Source organism: Macrobrachium rosenbergii, chromosome 5 (genome assembly GCF_040412425.1).
Source record: "Macrobrachium rosenbergii isolate ZJJX-2024 chromosome 5, ASM4041242v1, whole genome shotgun sequence".
In the NCBI taxonomy this organism is placed as follows: Eukaryota; Metazoa; Arthropoda; class Malacostraca; order Decapoda; family Palaemonidae; genus Macrobrachium; species Macrobrachium rosenbergii.
This window is the reverse complement of record NC_089745.1, coordinates 10,768,418-10,783,762: the sequence shown is the minus strand read 5'-3', so window position 1 is coordinate 10,783,762 and position 15,345 is coordinate 10,768,418. Positions and strand designations below refer to the sequence as shown.

At 39.4% G+C, this 15,345-nt stretch overlaps 2 protein-coding genes across 2 annotated transcripts in view; one reads left to right on the top strand and one right to left on the bottom strand.

Annotated features, from left to right (window-relative positions):
• Positions 1-15,345, top strand: part of Pglym78 (phosphoglyceromutase 78) — a 150,922-nt gene that overhangs the window by 114,800 nt on the left and 20,777 nt on the right. The window lies entirely within an intron of this gene.
• Positions 12,924-15,345, bottom strand: part of LOC136839062 (golgin subfamily A member 6-like protein 22) — a 2,524-nt gene continuing 102 nt past the window's right edge. The window contains exon 1 of the mRNA XM_067104724.1: positions 12,924-15,345. This exon is cut by the window's right edge and continues 102 nt beyond it. Coding sequence (XP_066960825.1) covers positions 14,023-15,345 — 1,323 coding nt within the window. The 3' untranslated portion in view covers positions 12,924-14,022.

Here is a 15,345-nt window from a genome sequence, read left to right as displayed (position 1 = left end):
AGAGAGTAGATCATGAAGTGTGTAGCAGATGATACACTGCCAGTTGGTGAAAGTGAGGAGGAGCTGCAGAGATTGCTGAAAGCTAGATAGCTTTTGTGCGAGGAAAATGTTAAGAAAGATTGTCAGCAAGAAGAAAGTTATGAGGGTAAACAGAGCACTGAATGTCAATAATGATGGTTTAGCAATGGAAGTGGTTGATGTGAACAGGTATTTGTTAGCAAAAGTTAACATTTGATGGTCGTATGAGAGAAGAGGTGAATTTCTGTATAGACAGAGTAAGGTCTCTACGAATGTCTTCTGTGTATGCACATGCAGCAGCTGATGGTGTGGATGTTTTCTGCATCGGGGTTTTCTGGGCAGTTCGTGGATGAACTTTGTGCTGACCATATCTTGTTTTACTTTGGAACTACCCCTATTTCTCGATTTTTTTTCGGTCTTTATTTGAAAAGATTTTCTACTTAACTTTGCACTCACTGTAAAATCGCAAAGGGAACGGTGAAGACTCTGCGGGAATGAATAGCCATTCTTAATGATGTCGCTGTTCAACTCCCGCCCATCCACATCAATGTCAAATTCTTGTCAAATTGTCCCGCGGACTCTATCAAGTACATAGCCAACGTTTTATTTTTATGCCGTTTTTTGTCTTTCATCTGAAATTGTAAAGTATAGACGCTAGTATCTTTAAACAATAACTGAACCGTGTGATAAGAAAAGTATAAAATGAGCTTTACTAAATTTTGGAGCATTCCACTCAGGTATGCTCTTAAGAAGGAGTAATGGGAGCATAAGTGCGAAAAGTGTAGGGTGGCTATGACACCAAGAATTAGAAATTTAGAGCATTATTCAAAAGCACTAACTTATAACACTAAACTTATATCAGATACTTGGTAGTGAGTAATTTGATCATCTGCGATGATAATATCCACTTTCTCGCAGGCGCTTGGAAAAGTGGAGAGAGAGAGAGAGAATTTCTTTCAGAAACCATTCTCGTAGGTTAAGCCGAAGTCGCCTTTGAAACTCCAGCTTCCTCATCTACAAAATTTGAACTCATTCTATGTGAATATATGAGAATACTTTCTTCATATACCAAATATTCATTGGTAAATGGGGAAATAATTGCCAGAGCTGTATACTTATTCAAACGCTAACAAGGTGGATATTTGGTATGTAATATATATATATATATATATATATATATATATATATATATATATATATATATATATATATATATATATATATATATATATATATATATATATATATACATATAATATATATGTGTGTGTGTGTGTTTATAGACTACGCATGCGAACATCACACGGACAGAACGTATGTATATGAGAGAATCCCCACGCTCCAAACTGATCCTTCAAAAGTAAACTTGAAGCACGGCTCTGAGTCAGGGATTAACACGCCTCTGCAAATGAGGCTGGATTTCGTTCGCTTTTCCAGAGGTATTAATCAAGTCCTTTAGTTTTTGGGTACCTGTCTCCAGTCATGGCCTTTCCCAGATTTTTTTTTTCTTCTTTTTTTTCTGCGGCGTTTCGTATGGCAGAGAATCCTTTGCCCTCATCAAAAACAGGCGTTTAAGGTTTCAGCTTGGTCACCCCTAAGAAGCTGTTGGTTAGGTTTGAGTACATATTCCTTAGCTGCTGGTTTTATTTGAAGATATACACACACACACACACACACACACACACACACACACACACACACATATATATATATATATATATATATATATATATATATATATATATATATATATATATACTGCCCTTAAATGGAAAACTTAATTATCTGCAAAATTTTCGAAATTGAGATATGCCACCTATAGGACTCGTGAAACACTAATACGCAAGTTACTGCAGTTTCAGAATGATTCTTCAGTGCTTTAATTAGGGGGTCCCATTTGCAGTACCTGCAAAATCAGTAGTAAGGCCAGGGAAAACTGCAGTATCTGCCATTTTCCTCAGTTTTGTATTTTTTTGCAGATACTGCAGTCTTCCATTTTAGGGCAGTATATACATATATATATATATATATATATATATATATATATATATATATGTATATGTGTGTGTGTGTGTGTGTGTGTGTATGAGTGTAAATATATATACATATGTGTATTGAACTGATCATTAGCCTTTTGCAACATTTTTCTTCGTAGAATTGCAACATTTAGTTGACATTTCGTATCTGTTAGTTGGTTTTTTAGTGTAACGTCGGTGAGCAAAGGCTGTTGAGAACGACACCGAGTTGAGAGCGGTTAAATGGTCACCTTTTGTTAATGGGAACTCTCCTAGTAGGCCTGCGTTAACCAAATTGGGTTAATGGTAGTGGTTTCGCTCATTCTCAGCGAATAGTGCTGTTGAAGATATTAACGAAAATTTTGGTTATATATATGTGCATTCCTTATTTTATACACGCATACTTAAATGTGTACACACACACACACACACACACATATATATATATATATATACACCCGTATATATATATACATATACATATATACACACACATGCACAGGACGTCCTCTCGGTCCCTGTACTTACATAATATTTGTTCCTTATCCACACCAACTTCTTATATTAACCGTCTCATGACATTCATTACCCACAAACTCTCTTTTTTTGTTTAAACCCATATTTCCTTGTCTATCAGTAATCAGTACTTCTTCTGTCACCTGTCTTACTTTCTGGATTAGAATCTTCCCATACCCTTTCCTTGGCATACAAAGTAATAAGTTATATTACGCCCTGTAATTCGTAAAATCTCCTTGTAAATTTAGATTCTTGTTACCGTAAGTTTCATTCATTCTTTCTTGTTTGAAATTTAAATTAAATAGTTTAAACATGCTGCTCTAAGTTGTTAAAGATGATTGTTGTACCTGGGAGCTGACCGACCGTCACGGCATTTGAATCTAATGCCTGTTAATTACAAAGAACCGCTGGATTCTGGTTTAGGTCATTTTCGCTTGGTAGTAAATAACTTGCGAGCGTAATTGCTATACTTCATCTCTTTGTCAGTTTCCTGAAGTGTCAAAGATTGATGAGACTTTAGATTGAATAGATCGATTAAGATTTATATTGAAGTCATTACGGTTAACTGAAGCATGCCAGTTTTGTTACATTTATGCTAAACATGTTACTGATGCGCAAATATCATTTGTTGTCATTGGTGAGACTATAAAGCTGTCAATTTAGGAAAAGCTTCAATATAGAGGCCAGTTGGTTTTGTGCTTCGTAGATTGCTTTGCATTGGATTTATTTTCAGCGACTTTCCATCATATTCTCGTGTCGCATGGATTGGGAAGTCTCCGCCGACTGGTTGGCGGTGCTTTTGAACCTCATTCCCTCTTGATTAGGGAGATTTTCAGTAGCTCCAAAATGGAGATTGATAAGGATACTCATCCCGTACATCCTTTATGGTCTCAGGCGATACGGTCACTCCTTCGATAAAGTGATTTCGGGACGATACAGGTATCGTTTTGAGCGACTCAGATGACAATAAGTGGGGTCCTCTTTCGCCTACGCTTTAATCGCCATTTTGTCTATATGAAACCCTTTTTGTAGTTTCCAGAATTATACGTCAGATGATCTGATTCGCTTCGGAATGCTTTCTGTATACATTCAGGGGCGTCGCTGGCATTCCATCAGTGGGGGGTGGCCTAGGTGGGGCCAAGATATTTTTTGGGGGTGCCAGAGAAAAATTACACAAAACTAATGCACCAGTTCTGTAATTAGTAAAATATAATATTCTCGAATGAAGGAAAATAATAATATTAGTAATTAGTAAACCTATATTTGAAATTATAGAGCTCAAGCTACAAAGGGAATTTCAACTGCGGGGGCCAGTGGGGGACCAAGCATCTGACTGGGGAGGCCGGGGCCACCCTGGCTCCCCCATAGCGATGCCACTGTATACATTTCACATTGGAGAAGCAGAAACTAATGATAATTTTCATAAATAGAAGGAAATAGCCATTAAATAATTTTGTCAGCCACTCATGTCAGCCTGGGAACCGCATCATTCATACATATGTGAGAGACTTTTTGTATTGATTCCTGTGCATTATCTTGAGTTGATTCTCAGCGGAGGGCTATTAGATTTTAAGCATTTTGCATTTACTGAATAAAGACTCGGTTTTCATTGCCTCATTCATGCTATACGTCCAAATGAAGGATGAGTTATCCATAAAATAACTTTAAAATCGTCATAGATATTGTATGAACTGTGCACAGATTTTACACACACACATATACATACATACATACCGCCAGGTACCATCCAGTTTTAATGAGGTCCTGTTAGTAATTGTATTAATGCACAGAGTAATTATGTAAGTTATAAAGTTAACATACACACACACACATATATCGATAGATAGATAGATAGATGAGTGTGTGTTTCACCAACACTGCAACAATCTTTTATACGCCAGTCTACGGTAATCGAATGCTAAGAGAAGTAATTACCTTGTCTCCCATCCTCTTTATCTGTAATGAAAGAGGCTTCTTAGTATGGTAGTGCCACCAGCCAGATGATCATGCGTTTGAGCCAATGTTCCTTTCCTGTCTTCAGAAGCGTCCTTGCTTCGAATTTAGCATTTTACAAAAATTGCCCTGGGAATAAATTGTGCTGAATAAAATAGCAAGTAAAAAATGCGCCGAAGTTTATTCGGCGCAGTCGAGTTTTCTGCCCAGCTTATAATCAAAGCCACCGAAAATGGAGCTATCTTTCGGTGGTTTCGGTATAATGCTGTATGAGCTGCGGCCCATGAGACTTTAACCACGGCCCGGTGGTGGCCTGTCCTGTCTCGTTGCCAGACGCACGATTATGGCTAAGCTTAACCTTAAATAGAATAAAAACTGCTGAGGCTAGAAGGCTGCAATTTGGTATGTTTGATGATTGGAGGGTGGATGATCAACATATCAATTTGCAGCCCTCCAGCCTCAGTAGTTTTTAAGATCTGAGGGCGGACAGAAAAAATGCGAACAGAAAAAGTGCGGACAGCATATACTGTGAACGTCATTATTTTCTAGGCAGTATGATTCTGCCTCCAGAGTAGATTTAAAATACAATTTATGTCCAGGTTGTGGTGAGTTGTTGATGAGGCTTTTGTGGCTATATAAAGTGGTTTTGAAGCTGTGAAATATGTCTCATATAAATGTGACAATTCGCGTGGTCTTGTTTTCTGTCCTAGTTAACGGATGGTATTTAAAGTTGTTTTAACCTTCCGAAGTCTTAGCATTCATTTCTTTTCCTTACTGTACAGTATCAGTAAATCGTTTCTAATAATATTACTGCCAGTGTTGCATTTTTTCTCATTTTGCTGCTGCAAATGTTAGGCTAGGCAGTACTTATATGTATAGCAATCCGATAATATGAATCGAGCGTTAATTTGAAGCATAACTCCTACATTTTTTAAAAATGTATAGTTAGTTCGTAAAATTATGAGGGTATACCCTTTAAACTGAGCCGCTGACGGAAACCCCGTTTTCTATGACATCCACAGGTGTGCTTTTCCCGAAAAGCATTGGCAGAGGAGTGTGAAAAAGTGACCATCTCAAGTTACTTGTACACGAAAGTTTAAAACACCCACACCTCTCCCGGGACCCTGATTCCTTATCTAAACGAGCGCCGGAAATCTCAGGTAAACTTGATCAGTGTCTTGTTGTGTTAAATCCGAGAGAACTTCCCATGAGAATCAAACTAAGCTAAACAAGAGACCAAGATGTTTTGGCGCTGTACCGTTCAAGCCGTACACATCTTTCTGGAAAATACAACATGTGTGTGTGTGTGTGTGTATCCTCTCGCAAAGACAAACACGTGCTATAAAAGCGATAACAACTGCTTTTGCATAAATAGTAATAAATACTGTTTGCAGTAATAAATACTATTCGCTGTCAAAATAGGTCAGATTTGAGTTTGGACGGAACAGCATCTGTAAAAGGCTTTAAGAACTGATACATCATCCTTACAGTTTTAGGGCATCCACAAAAACTGGAGATGTTGAATTTACTCCAATCCAATTTCCTATGTGGGCATTATCGTCCAAGTAAATATTTGTCTCCTTAGAATCCTTACAAGATACAGCTCTGGTGTTACCTGAATATTTAGATGGGAAGTTTTGAGATGATAAAATTATCGCCAAATCGTTACAGTTTTTGAATACTCAGTGCTAAAATTTTTTCCTACTGCTTCAGACGATCAGTGAGGACTAGATTAACATCTAGAACAGTGGTTCTCAAATCTTTTTGTCAGTGATGGCACCCTAACTACAGTAATATAATCATTATCGTGGCACCCCATCTTCACCATCCCACCATATCGCATGAATTAACTTCTTATTTAATGAATAAAATTATTATCCATACTCAAACCAAAATCAGCACTGTACATGCAGAAATATACTCTACAAACAAAAAGCATATCAGAAGAATTAGATAAGCATAATTAAAGTAGACACATTGATAATAATTATATGAAGACTTCTGCAAACTTTTTTTTTTTTTTACAAATGCTTATTGAGATGATCTAGCCAAGACGAAATTCATGACAATCTAGCGGCACCCCTAGGCACTGTCTGTGGCACCCGACACCCAGTTTGAGAGTCACTGAGCTAGAATATATAAAGATCTGCTGGCAAAGAAGTAGTGGGATATGACGTAAAGAGACAAAAACCTTTGATGTCGGATGAGATCTGGGACGCAATAAAGGCATAAGCAAAAGTGGCTGTAAAAAAAAAAAAAAAAATCTCGGAAGAGATGACGAAAGCAAAATAGAAAGTGTTAAGTACTCAAGTCTAAATGTGAAGTTAAATGAAGCGAAAGATAGGAGAGAGAGGATATCTGGAAAAACAGGCGGAGCACTGTTGGTGTTACTGTATCCCCACAGGTTTAATCATTAAAAATGTTAATTATTAATACCTGTCAAAAGGAGGTGTTGGCAAATAACAACATCAGAAGAAGAAGAAAGACAACGCTGGGTGCTCAAGAGTCATGAATATATGGAGGGGTAGCTTGTATAGTGTTTGGGCCATGAGCACCTCAGTTTGAGACATCGTCTCCTCTATATGAAAAAGAAAAAAAAAACTGGGGAAAGGAAACTCGTGACTCGTCTCTCAGTTCCTTTATTCCTCTCTCAATACAAAGATTCAAACAGTTCCGGGAGCTCGCAGGTCCCACAGTTCTTTGTTACGTATCTCAATTCATTCAAATATTCACAGTAATGGTACAGTTAAGACACACAATTCAATTGAAACCTCAAATCACAGTTTCAACAGCAAAAATGGCAATAAACTACAAAAATAAGAGGTATAAACACGACAAAGCACAAGGGGTGGGCGAAAAGGCACAGGGGATGGGGGGAAAGGCACAAGGGGTGAACGAAAAGGCGCGGGGGATGGGGGGGAAAGGATGCATCACCAAAATGGAAACTCAACATTTGTTTTACAACACCAATGCAATTTTCAAGGATTACAAAAAGTTAAGTATATCTTAGTTTAACCAGACCACTGAGCTGATTAACAGCTCTCCTAGGGCTGACCCGAAGAATTAGATATATTTTAAGTGGCTAAGAATCAAGAATCACGCTACAGTTGTCATATAAGAAAATATTTAACGATTATTCAATACGTGTTTCTTAAAAAGGGTAGATTTTAAGAAAAATTCAGATGTTTTGATGTAGCGTAAACACAGGATTGGGAGCGTTCTCTTTGGACAAAAAACATACAATTAACAGCTTCATTATTATACCAGAAGCTGACAAATTTTGATTGAATAATTGATGAAATCTAGGCTGCCAAGCCAAGCACTGGGGCATTTTCGGCTATTCAGTACTTGAAGCAGTGAAAAGGAAATGGAGTCGTTGGACAGAAAGATAGACTCAGAAAATAAAGGAGACGAAGTACAAAGTGGGACTGGGAGAAACCCCTACAGTAATAGAGAAGTTGAACAGCATCATAGAGGAAAGAAACAATGGCTGAAGACAGTAAAAGCCTCAAATGGTCCGAAGGGACACTATAAACATTATATTAATGCCTATAGTGTACTACTTGAGGTGCACCAATAACGACGCCACCTCCTTAAGGGGAGAAGCTGAAAAAGGTCTGTTTACTGATGTTTAAATGCGTTGTTTTTAGGTGGAATCAGTAATAAAGAAACTTATATAAAAAGCACTGGACTACGATAGAACCAATCCAGAGATGATTTTTGCTAAATAAGGAATGAGGAAACAGTGCCTGATGATTGGGAACTGGAAGTCGTGGCAAATGGGCCGAAGAAAGGCGATTTAACCGAATGTGGCAAATATAGAGGCATTGCACTGACGTTGGTAGTCATGAAAATATTCATTATGTTTATTCTTAACAGAGTGGAGAAAGAAACCGATAAATTTGAGATAAAAAGGTTACTTTTAGGAAAGGAAGGAGTTGTACTAATCAAATATCCGTATGAAAACATGACGTGCAACAGTGTATGAAACTAAAAAATTCCCTTGTGGTGGCTTTTCTTTATTACAAGAAAGCATTTGACCGCATCCACAGATCAGTATTATTCCTATTAAATGTAACCCCGTAGGCATTACTGAAAGTTCTTTGCAGGTTCATCTGAGACGGGTTGGTATCGTTCTGGGTACCACTCCGCTGGGCCCGCGTTCGATTCTCCGAGCGGCCAATGAAGAATTAGAAAAATTTATTTCTGGTGATGGAAATTCATTTCTCGTTATAATGTGGTTCAGATTCCACAATAAGTTGTAGGTCCCGTTGCTAGGTAATCAATAGGTTCTTAGCCACGTAAGATAAATCTAATCCTTCGGGCCAGCCCTAGGAGAGTTGTTAATCAGCTCAGTGGTCTGGTTTAACTAAGATATACTTAACTTTGCAGGGTGCCTTTTGAACGTGTGGTTCGTAACCCGATTTGTTCGTGAACAGGACTGTTCATCAACTGAGGTACCACTGTATACATACATGCACACACATACACACACATATTTGTGTGTATATGTATATGTATATATATATATATATATATATATGTATGTTAGATAGATATACATGACAGTAACACAGGCAATGTGATCAGATACAAAAACAGTTTTATTAAGAATTTCTTTTATTCTCAATACAACTATTATTCGACTTTTTGTATATCCATATAATATACGTATTGTGTAACAACCCAACCAGGCAATAGTCTCTCTCTCTCTCTTCTTTCTTTCTTTTCTTCTCTCTCTCTTCTTTCTTCTGCATTTCATCGACTGCTTATGATGATGATACTCCATTCTCCACAAAAAAAGAATTGGGGGTGTTATTTTTTGGGGATGTTTAGAAGTTTGCCTGAAACATTTAGTTTGTGAACTGGAACAAAAAATTTTAATGTTCGATAGTAAGCTGATTAGCTTGTAAATTAGATTGCTTGTCAACTGAGGTACCACTGTGTGTATATATATATATATATATATATATATATATATATATATATATATATATATATATATATATATATACATACTGTATATGTATATGTATATATATATCTATGTGATATGTATATATATATATATATATATATATATATATATATATATATATATATATATATATATATATATATATATATATATATATATATATATATATATACAAAAGTGTAATTTCAGTTGATGAACAGTCCTGTTCACGAACAAATCAGGTTACGAACCAGAATTCAAACATTTTTTGTTCCAGTTTGGAAACCCTGTTCCAGGTCATGAACACACAAATATCCCCAAAAATGGTCCAAATGAAAAGCACCCCAAATTATTTTTTGTGGAGGATGGAGATCATCATACTTAGCGGTCGATGAATGCAGAGAAAAAAAGAAACAGAGAGAGAGAGAGAGAGAGAGAGAGAGAGAGAGAGAGACTAGCTGCCTTGGTTAGGTTGTTACACCAATACGTATATTATATGGATATTCAAAAGTCGAATAATAGTTGTATTGAGAAAAATGAAAATTTTAATAAAAACTGTTTTACTGTATCTGATCACATTGTGTGTTATTGTCATATATATATCTATGTATGTATATGTATATGTATATGTAGAGAGATATATATATATATATATATATATATATATATATATATATATATATATATATATATATATATGATGAATAGTATAAAATATAAGAGAGAAAAATAAATGAGAGAGAACCAGTGATTGATTGATAGATAGAAGAGAAGGAGAGAGAATAATGAAGCTAGGGGAGTAACAACTCTTCCTCTGCCATGATTACATAGCAAAACATTGTGAGTTTAATTTAAGCACAAATCATTTAAGGAATTTTAAACATCTCTCCTGTGTATTACCTGTCCACTCGCCGAAACTAAGACTCGGTGACGCCACAAACTCTCTCATACGGAGAGGAGGGGAATTAATCAACTTAATCCACCTTAAAAGGACGCCGTTAGATAAGTCCAACCAATTAGGGACATCTAACAAGGGGCAAGACAGAAGCTGTTGCCCGCCAGTTGTGGGATGGGCATTACCTTTGAAAAACCTTGAAAGAAGCAGATAGAAGAGAGAGAACAGGAGCAGACAGGAAAGAAGCAGAGATAGAAGAAAGAGAAGCAGAGGAGGAGGTCTGAGCCATCACCAGTTGTGGGTTGAGAAGAAAGCAAGGCGCACACTTCGATTCATATTCATATCACTTAACTTGTATATATATATTTAACTTGCATATGTACAGTGTTATTTTACTAGTTTAATAATGAAGTAAGAAAACTACACTGTGTCTTCCTAAAGCCTCCTGGGACTCAAACACTGCTATAATAACAAAGCCAGAAATGATAAAGCATCTATAAAGGAAATAATAAAACTTCTTTACATGTGCAATGAATAAAAGAAACAATAAGAAAGCAACAGTATAACATCAGAAGGTGGTAAAGAAAACATAACAATATGGACAAACATCACATATACTCTACAGAGAGAGAGAGAGAGAGAGAGAGAGAGAGAGAGAGAGAGATCTACAGAATATAACTATATATCAATATCTGTGACAGATCACACTTCAGTAATCTATTCCAAGAGGTCCAGGTTGCCACTGGCACTTTATTGCAAGTAGTTTTCTGTCTGTTAATTCCCATTGCTTATTGTGGGCACTATCCTTTGTCTACCATGGAGGACAACAAATGAGCTTTCAAAAGAGAGTGGAGTCAGAGTCAAGAGCTGTAATAAGTGGGAACCCTTGTGCAGAATGGTCTCCGCCACAGCACCTTGGTTTACTACAAAAGGATGCTAGGTCAATCATAGAGAACTCCACTCATCACCTGCTTGGGCATTAGCAGTGTCACCTGTACCATGCAGTGGATACCTACCTTGCACACTAAACAAATGTAAGATTTAAAGGCAGCACTGGGCGTGGGGACCTGTGAGGAATGCAAATTGCCATTGCACCTTGGCTCAGCCTGCAAGGTTGGCGGCAGCTACCACATAGTACAGGTTGTACCAGAGATGCACAAGCACCTGATAGTGAGGGTGCTCTGGTATTGCTGCTGACCTTACTTGCTGAACAAAATGAAGCTGTGTGAATGCAGAACCCACAAGGGAAGGGCCCTGTGAGGATTGCACCTGTAGCTGTTCCATAGATCAGTCTGTAAGGTTGGCAGACCACATGGTACAGGTGGCACTGGTGAGACACAAGCACCTGATAGTGAGGGTGCCTCTGGCTGGCTGCTGACTTTACTTCTACAAACGAAGGTGAGCTTGAAGTGCATGCTGCACAAGGGTGGGACCTCATGAGGCTTGCACTCTTTCCGCTGCATCTTAGCTCAGCGTGCAGGGATCAGCAGCCACCACATGGTACAGGTGGCACAGGGGTGGAAGCTCAAGCACCTGATAATGAGGGTGCCTCATATTGGCTGCTGACTTTGCTTGCTAAACAAGGTGAAGCTGTGAAGCACATGCTGCACAAGGGGGTGGGACCCTGTGAGGCTTGTACCCACAGCTGCACCTACCTCAGCCTGCAGGATCAACAGCCATCACATGGTGCAGGCACTGGTGAATCACAAGCACCTCCGATGTGAGGGTGCCCTGATATTGGCTGCTGACTTTGCTTGCTAAACCAAGGTGAAGCTGTGAAGCACATGCTGTACAAGGGGTGTAACCCTGTCAGGCTTGCTCCCACAGCTGCACCTTAGCTCAGCTGCAGGATCAGCAGCCACCACATGCAGTACAAGTGGCACAGGTGAGGCACAAGCACCTGATAGTGAGGGTGCCCTTATAGTGGCTGCAACTTTTACTTGATAAACAAAGGTGTGGCTGGCGAAGCAGACTGCACAAGGGGTAGACCCTTATGAGGCTCTGCGCCCACAGCTGCACCTAGCTCATCATGGGATCAGCAGCCACCACATGGTACAGGTGGCACTGGTGAGGTAAAAGCACCTGCTAGAAGGGGTGCCCTGGTATTGGCTGCTGACTTTACTTGCTGAACAAAGGTGAGGCTATGAAGGGCAGGCCGCACAGATATGGGACCCCTTTGAGGCTTGCACTCTTCAGCTGCACCTTAGCTCAGCGTGCAGGACCAGCAGCCACCAAGTGGTACACGTGGCACCAGTGAGGCACAAGCACCTGACAGTGAGGGTGCTCAGTGATTGGCTGCTGACCTTGCAGGCCAGACCAAGGTAAGGCAGAGGAGAGCATGTTGCACAGGGTGGGGAAAGCACAGGGTAGGGGAAGTTTAGGCCACAGGGTGGGGGGACCCTGTGGGGATCCTGTGCAAACCCTGTACAGCGTGCACTCAGCTGCTGCACCCTGGTTTGACCTGCAAGGTTGGCAGCCAATCACGGAACACCCATACTGCCAAGTACATGTGCATCACTGGCGTCACGTGTACCACAAAGCTATGATTGCATCTGGACCAGGAGCACTCTTCTATCCACACACTGCTTCAGAAGCAGGAACCTCATCGCCAGTACCACAAAGTCCTGGTCTCCTCCAGATTAGGAGCACCTGTCTATCCTCGTGGTGCCTCAGAAGCAGGTACCTGGTCACCTGTACCACAAAGTCCTGGTCTCCTCCAGATCAGGAGCGCCTGTCCATCCATGTGTTGCCTCAGAAGCAGGAACCTTGCTCTAACCAAGACTCCTGAGCAGCCTTCTCTTTAGTGTCTTCATATCATTTTCTTCTAATGGTTCTTCTCTATATCTTTTTCTTTCATTATTATACTTTTCTTCATTCGGCCCTTCAGTTGTGGTTTTTACTAGAATTCGATTCCATTTCCTCAGGAGACCTGTCGTCTCTATACAGAATGTCCTCCAGGATATCGGTTACATCCAACCATTGCTTTTTCAAATATCCTCTATTGTCATTCTGGGCAGAGCAGAACTCCTGGTTAGTTTCTCGCCCGTGATCTTGACTTCTAATTTCTTCTTTCTCTCCTCCAGTCTCTGTGTTTTCATGCTCCTCCCTCACAATGCGGTCTAACTCGAAATCCCTTTGGGCAATCCTGTGAAGAACTCCCATCAGCATGTATTTGTCTTGCATTCTTAGTGCTTCTTCCTGCATCCTTTGTTGTTCTCTGGCACATTTTTCTGCCTTTTCCTTACTTTCCTCTAGTTTTCTACACTTCTCCTTTAATAGTTCACGTTCTTTCGTAAGCTCTTGAAGTTTCTGCAGGTTCTTCCTCTCAGTCATTTGCAAGTGGTGGACCTCTGCTTTTGCACAGTTCAACTCACTTTTCCAATGTCTCTACATTGCGCATAGTAATTGCTAGGCTATTCTGCAACTGCGCTGCTACTTCTTACAAATGGCCATTCTGTCCTCGCAGGCTCTCTTGTTCTTCGTCTTTCTGTTGTAATATCTCCTGAATGCTTATTCAAGCCAGATACTTCCTTCTCCTTTTCTTACATAGCTCCTTCTCTGTATTTAAGAGAATTTCAGCTCATTTCCTCGGAGTGATAAACTGTCACATTCCTCCTCTTTTTTCTGCAGCTTTTTCTCATAGGTCTTGCTCCTGCAGCCAAAGGTTCTCAATCTCCTTGTCCTTTTCTCTTCATCAAGCGACCTATCTCCATCATTGAATCTTCAGCTTTTTTCAGTGTGAGCCCTAATTTCTGCTCTGTGTTTAAAGCTTCTCCCAATTTTTCCTCTAAATGTCTCAGTCTCTCATCAGATTCCTCACATTTTTGCCGCCACATATCGAGCTCTTGATTTTTTTCCATTATCTCCAGTTGCCACCTCTTTTCCATTTCTATTTTGTCGTCTTCTTCTTTCTTCAAGACCCTTTCCAAATTCTGCATATCATTACGAGCCTCTTCTAATTTCTCTCCCAAAAGCTCATTATCCTCTTTTAGTTTCTCTTCATTTGCCAACAAGTCTTGTATTTGGTGATCCTTGTTCTCAATCTGAGTTTGACAATGATTTGTTAACTCAGCGTTTTCATCCTCTTTCTTCTTCAAGACATTTTCCACAATCTCTATGTCACAAAGGGCCAAATGTAATTTTCCTTCCAAAATGTCATGAGCTTCCTTCATTTTATCTTCGTCAGCCAACACATCTTGGATCTGAAGATTCATGTTCTCCATCTGACTGGCAAAAGTATTTTTCAACTCCGCTATTTCATTTTCTTTATCCTGCAGTTGCCTTCCCATATCCTCCATGTTGCTAAGGGCCTCTTTTAATTTATTTTCCAAGCCTTCATGATCGTTCTCCAGTTTCTCTCCTTTTTCAAACAAGTCTTGGATCTGACGATCCTTGTCCTCTATCAATTTGTAATGGAGATTCATTAATTCTGAATTTAAATCTTCTTTTTCTTGCAGACGTCTTTCCACATCCTCAATGTTGTTGGCGGCCTGTCTTAATTTCTCTTCCAGAAGTTCATGTTCTTTGTTCATTTTCTCCTTCTCAGCCAACAAATCTTGGATGTGATGATCCTTGTCCTCCAGCTGATTAATCAGATCAACAACTTCGTCGTCTTTTTCTTTCAAAAGACTTTCCATATCCTGAATGGTAGTGACGGCATCTCCTAATTCCTCTTGCAAATGCTCATTTTCTTCCTTAAGCTCGTCTTCTTTAACAATTTTTGATGTCAGTTCCTCCTCCAGATCTACGCATTCGGCGACAGCACATTCTTTTTCGTTCCTTAACTTTTCCAGCTCTTCTCGCGGTTCCTTCTGGATCTTCTTATGATGTCTATACTTCCTCCAGGCAACGAAAGCAAGAGAGGTCACAACAATTCCGACGGCGACTGTAACAATAGGACATGATGTCCTCCAGCCACCAGCAATGGAAGGGATGACAGCTCCCTCGCGTTTCGCTTCTAGACTTACAGATAATCCGAATTCAGATTTCGG